At 33.1% G+C, this 6,666-nt stretch overlaps 1 protein-coding gene across 1 annotated transcript; it reads right to left on the bottom strand.

Moving 5' to 3' along the window:
- LOC105158647 lies at positions 634–3,407 on the bottom strand. Its single transcript, XM_011075466.2, has 5 exons — positions 3,180–3,407; positions 2,923–3,046; positions 2,124–2,370; positions 993–1,115; positions 634–899 (listed from the first exon to the last, which is right to left on the bottom strand). The coding sequence occupies exons 1-5, from the start codon at positions 3,257–3,259 to the stop codon at positions 778–780; spliced, it is 696 nt and encodes a 231-aa protein (XP_011073768.1). The 5' UTR covers positions 3,260–3,407; the 3' UTR covers positions 634–777.

The raw sequence follows: 6,666 nt of genomic DNA, 5'->3' as shown, positions 1-6,666 counted from the left end.
CCTAGAAAATATCAACAGATGCATGGATTTTAGCGATCTTGAACCATCCTGTTATGTGTGTTGCTACTTTGATTGGAGTGCAGACACTATGCAAAGATATGGGGACGATCCACCGTAGTGTTCTGAATAAGACTTGAAGCTTTTCGCTTCAATGGCTTAATCTGATGTAGAGTGAGAAATCATGGGAAACTGAAAGGGTGTTCATTATAAAAGAATCAAATCCTGCTGCACGCACCGGTGTCTTTATCCAGGAATGATCGGAATCTGCATTCCGATGTGTTGATACACTTAGAATTAGGTGGCCCCAATGATCAACTTCCTTTCGTAGAGCAGCTGTCCATATATGTGCAACTGAAATCTTACCCCCGCTTCTTACTTATTCAAAAAGCAGTAGCCCAACACTAACTGTCGAGCAAGGATCTATGTCCTTGTTCTTCTGCTCTGCCTTCAGATAGGAATGGAAAATGTTGATTAGGTTAGCAATGTATACTTTTCCTATATTGGTGGATGATCTTGCTGAAGGTCACCACCTTGGGCAGCTCTACTACATATACCTTATCTTTCATTCAATCAAATTTAAGAAATGAAAAAGAAAAAACCATGATACAGATGAAGCAAGATTTTGAGGCTCAGTTTTCAAATTCAAACACCGTTGCACAAAACCTATTCAGTGTATACCAGTGCTACAAAATACCCCCATCCTGTACATGCGAATGAATATTTTTCTTGTGGTAAACCAGAGTGCATTAGAGGCATAACTGAGGAATTCCGGCCAATCTAATGCCATTCGATACCTCCAAGTGTGGTACAACCAACTCCTTCCCAAACATCATTGCATCCTACTTCTTCATTGTCAACACCTTCCATTTGGTCATCCCACCAACCGCCCCCATTCTCATCTGTTAGAAAAAGAATGAAAGCATGGTTTTAGTTCGTTAATAGCTGAACTTGGAGGTGAAAGAAGAGTAATAGAGATTCATATGGTGACTCACAGTGATTGAAAAGAGGTCTAGGTTCTTCATGGGCTAAGTTCTTCCTTCTTGTACTTTGTGTTGGTTTTGAATCTTCTCCAAGAACTACCAACCGCTTCCGAGCAGGTGGCTTTTCATAGTGACCTTATAATTCAGATGGAAAAATGAATAAGTTTTAGTGCTATGGAGCAGAGACGCTCAGTTCTACACAGGACCGAGATTAGATAGGAGTTCTACCATTCTGAGTGCTTATCTTCATAACCTAATAGACATATTGTATAATGTCATTCCCCAAGAAAGAGTAGAATAGCCAAAGATTAAAGGTCTAAGAAAAATATAAAAGGTGGTGAAGGAAGGTGACAAATGAATTGGAAAAAAAGCTGTCAACTGACTTGCCTTAGGAAAGGTACATACGTCAACTAGAAAACCTGAGAGGAGGTACTGAAATGAAGCCAGGCAAAACTTTAGTTTAACTAAACTGAAAATTTCAAAAGGCAAACCCAAAGTTTAACTCATTTGACCTGAACTCTAGTTATCTGAATGTGATGCGGACTGCTAAGAGGAAGGCTGGAAGCTTAACATCATATACTCATATGTGCTCCATAGACAAATTTCTTAATAGATCCGTTATAGATTTAGCATATATACTTCACATGTGCTTCATCAGTAGTAGATACTCCATTGAATCGAAAAGGGAACATGTAACAGTTTAGATGTGTCGTCCTGAAAACCAAAGCATGATTAACAAGCTGCCTTAGCAGGGCTTCTTCAGCCTATACACACAGAAAATAATGTTCCATCAGTTAAAGTTCCCAGCATGTCGAAATTATTATCTTTCCAAAACTAAGGTTCACAACTGTGAGTACTTCCAGCATCAATATAGCTTCAGTAATAATGGGAAGCAATAAGAAATGGATGAAGTTAATTTTAAAGAAGAGTGTCTTCAAACATAAACTTTTACAGAGAAATCATGGAAATGAAGTGGTAAAATTATAATAGAGATTTCTGGTTTTGTTAATCAGCTTGCTAGAAGATGATTAGTTGAGAAACACAAGCAACTAACATTGAACAATAACTGCAGTGCTCAAACAAATCAATCGAGACTTATTGGAGGCTTAATGGGTGTGTGAGAACTACATTGAAATTACATACCTTCAAACAGATTTTTTCTCTTTCTCGTTTGCTGTAAGTCATCCTCATAAAAAATCTCAGTCGCATTGGTTACATGAGAATTGTGAGACTGGCTCTTCTCCTTTCCGACATTCTTGAACATATTGAAAGCACCATCAATTGAAAGCTTTACCTCTGCTTCTCCTTTTTGCTTTTTACCACTTTCTCCCACTGCACCCGTATTGAAATCTTGACCACTTAACGCAGAAGAAAAGCGCAGCTCTTTCCCCTGCCATAACAGAATCCTGTGCTCATAATTGGTTTCTTAAAAGACATTACATTTGCATGAATTACCAACCCAATGCACCCTCACTAAGATTTTTCTAACTTTTATGTAGTCCAAACTTTGTTACTACAACTATGCGTATCTGACAACGTAGTCATGACACTTTTCATCCCATCCTCTAGAATCAAACAACGTAATAAAGCTACAAGCCACACAACATCTCTAGGCGCACGATGATGTTAAAACTGTTCAAGAACCAATTAATCTATAAACAAGAAGTAAGAAAATATTATTGCTTCAGCTGAAGCTAGAGCAGCTCTTTTATTTGCAATTCAAATTCTTCTTCGTTTTCACGTTTAACAATAAACCAATATTTTCTTATTTCTCTTCCATATTCGAAACTTTGACAATGAAAAACCAACATTAGGATTCAAAGAACTTGTTCAAGAATTTGTTATCCTTTGTTTGTACATTCCGAAACCCCAGTAAATCACAACAGCCCATGTGTCTTCCCCAAAAACTGAATAGATTTAACACACTAAACACAAATATCACCTGCACTGATGACGGTAGCACAGAACTCCTATGCAAACTCCTGTTAAGGAAATCAGACAAGGAAACCTGAGAACCCTTTTGACTGGGAGCTTTAGTTACCAAATTCTTCACACAATCACTTGACCTGAAAATGAAAACAAAAGCAAAAACACAGCGAAATATGACATAAAAAAAACAATCAAAAACCCGCATGCTTAGAAATTAAGTGGAAAAACAGATTCAAGAAGCAACTTGGACATTTGAGTTCAGAAATTCACCTATTCGAGGCACGGAAGAGGAACGTCGAAGCGATAGAGCGTTGCCCAAATGGCCTGAGAGAACACTTTTTTGAGTTCATCTCTGTTTGTCTTACCTTTCTTGTTTATCCTTCTCGTTTTCGAGCAGTCTGGTTCAATTTCGGTACGGTGATCCGGCGCCAAATTTCAAATAAATTGGCGGCCAAGAAGTTGAAATGGACATCACGACTCCAGCATAAGCTGCACACACGTTTCCATCGTAGTCTTTACTAATATTAAAAGAGAAGCAATCTTCCAACCTCACAAATTTTGGGGCAGCCAACGACAATGTAGCATTAATTTTTTATAAAATCAAAAATATTCTTAACGAAAAAGTAATTAATTTTTTTAATTTTTAAAATTTATATTAATTAATAAATTATTATTTTTGTTTCTTTTTTTTTATTATTTTATGTATTAATTTATAATATATTTTAAAATATTAAAAATTATTTATTATATACACGTAGAAACAACTTCTCAGACTTTAAAAAATTGAAAATACGTTTGAAACCAACCACAATGTGATTCCATTTTTGGGCTGATTCCAAAATAACCCAAAATTACTAAAATGTTGTACCACATCTCACAATAATTATTTTAGCCCATTTCAAATTTGATATTTGATTTCATTTTCAGCCTATGTCGGACATTGGTTATATGACATGTTTGGGTAGATTTTTTTTACCTACACTAAAACTTTTATAAATTAATAAACTCTTTAAAATAATAAAATTTTCTGGTCCCGACATGGGCCTTTGTAAAAAATAATCAAATTCGATAAGATAATAAGATAATAATTTTTTGAAAAATTCCTTTATAAATATTAGGTCCCATTAAAACTCTAAATTAATAATTCATAAATATTATGGTAATTGGCTAAAATATGAAGTCTGTACTTTACGCATTTGATCATTTATGGATAATTTTGCGATGCTTTTTTTAGATGAGAAGACAGGGTTGAGTGTTATGAATTATTTTATTTTCATATTGAGATTTATATAGTATATGTTTCATTCATCATACATGAATATATTTAATTGGCTATAATAGTTATTTAAGTGCAACGAATTAATGTAAACATGTATATTTAAGTAATTCCAATGAATTGGTACATGCGTCCATGAATATAATAATTAATTGTATACAATGAATTGATATGATACATGAATATATTTAATTAGTTACAAAGAATTGGTTGATGCATGAATATAATCAATGAAACACATATATGAATTCATATATTTTCAATACATATGTACTAAATTTGCTGAATTTAAAAAGTCTCTCTTTTAATTAATAAAATATTAATTTATCGATAAATTAATACCTCTCTAAATTAATAAAATTTCATGGTCCGAAGGTTATTAATTTATAGAGGTTTTACTGTATTGTGTATTTTTTTATAGATTTTGAATTTTTTTAATTTGAATTTTGCATTTTGAATTTTGAATTTTTAGTTTTTTTTTAAATTTGTTTCGAAATATTGAAAATTTAATTTATGTGTACTTGTTTACAATTAGTAAATTGGAGTTGCAGAATAGAAAAATATTGGGTTAATTATTTAAATTATATTAAAAAATTATATAAATATAATTTATATAAATTATATTACATATGTTAGTGACTCGACTTGAAATTTTTTTCTTTTAAAAGAAAAAGGCCAATGTCGTGGATGTCAGCCACGATATCGTCCTTTTTTTTGTTTTTTTGTTTAGTTTTATTTTTTATAAATTAATTATATTTAATTCATTTTTAACAATATATTAAAATTCAAAAAATCATAATTATCCTACAACATGTCAAATAATTTAGGCACTCCCAATAGATGGTGAGCCTATGACAGGAGTTGATTTCGATTGAGCCATTATTCAATGGAAAGACTATTGCTTGACTTATTTAGGTTTTCGGCCGGATGCAAATGCGTTCAAGGATTTACGATTTGCAAACTCAGATAATTATATGTCAGTTGGCGGCGGTCGAAATTACTCATAACACACTCCACTGTTGTCTAGTACGCTCGTGTTGTTGCGTTGCTCCTATTGGGTGGGGTGATGTGCGCGGATTCATTAGGAAATCCGGTATCATTACTATATCTTTTAAAATTAGATGATATAGAAACAACCAAAAACTACAGTTGGGGCAGTGTTGTGCTTGTAATTTTATACCGTGAATGATGCAATGCCAGCATAAAACACAAAACTGCAATTGTTACAGGTAAAATTTAAGTATTAACTTATAGATAAATTTTTTTGTTACAAATATTAATTAATAACACATGTATTTATTATTTATACAAATTTGGGTATGATCACATATCACTCCACTTTGCCCCGGATTTGGTGCAGAACAATTATATATTGGCAAGTCCAAACTGATAATAATCGCTTGCTCCTAGTAGCACCTTATGGTGCTACATGGAATTGTGAGCATACCTTCACCCAAACTATACGAGCCACTATCTAGGTCATAAGAGATATATTGGACGAAATGCAGACGGATCAAGTAACTTATATTTAATATTATATGTATATTTATATTGTGAATTAAATGCACATTAATTTACATTGTTTCATTTATTACAGTTCATCTAGCAACTGTATGACATAAACTCGGATATCATTATGGCTTACTGATAGAATCGCATTTTGTACTTATTTCATATAATATTTTAGCCTATTTTGTGATCAAATACTCCTAATTAAATATTATTTTGCAGCATTAGGACAAAAGAATTGGAAAATGAAGAAAAGCACCAAAATGGAAATTCAAACAAGACTCAAACTCAAATTCTGGCAAGAGTTTGGAACTGCTTGGACTACCTCTGATGAAGGAAGAGTTTAACTAGGATTATAATTTTATCTCTATAAGTCTTCTAGTTCAACTAGGAATCTACTTCTAATCCTAGTAGAACTAGGTATCTAGCTATTATAAATAGGTGATGTAATTCACTTTAAGAGAACTTTTGAACTCTTCTATTTCTCTACGTTTTTATATTATTTTGCTTTTCATGCGTTCTTTGAGCATGTCTAGCTAAACCTCTCATTCCGGTTGAAGACTTGGTGAACGCTTAAATCCAACGGGTTGTGAGATCTAATTTATGCTTTCTACTTTTATTCATATTGGTATTTGTGTTGTTCTCTGTGCTTTTATTACAAATAATCTGATTTATTGTCAAGAATATTTGCCTAGCCAATTGAACTTTCAAATCCGTAATTGTTTGTTTAGTTCGATAACTAGTGGTAACACAACATAATTGATTATGTAGAAGTTTTCGATTATGTTGTGGGGAATGCACAATCTAACTTAAATAAATCCTCGTAGGAATTTATTGGTTAGAATTGGGCCTTTCTAGTTCTTAATGCTGTCGGTAAATTAAATCTTGAGGACGTCCCCAAGGTTGTTTACTGATTAGGGATTTAGTCAACGGACGTTCCTTGATTATCCACAAGGTAAGGAAAGGTGAGGT

Source organism: Sesamum indicum, linkage group LG3, assembly GCF_000512975.1.
Source record: "Sesamum indicum cultivar Zhongzhi No. 13 linkage group LG3, S_indicum_v1.0, whole genome shotgun sequence".
In the NCBI taxonomy this organism is placed as follows: Eukaryota; Viridiplantae; Streptophyta; class Magnoliopsida; order Lamiales; family Pedaliaceae; genus Sesamum; species Sesamum indicum.
This window is presented reverse-complemented; position numbering and strand designations above follow the sequence as displayed.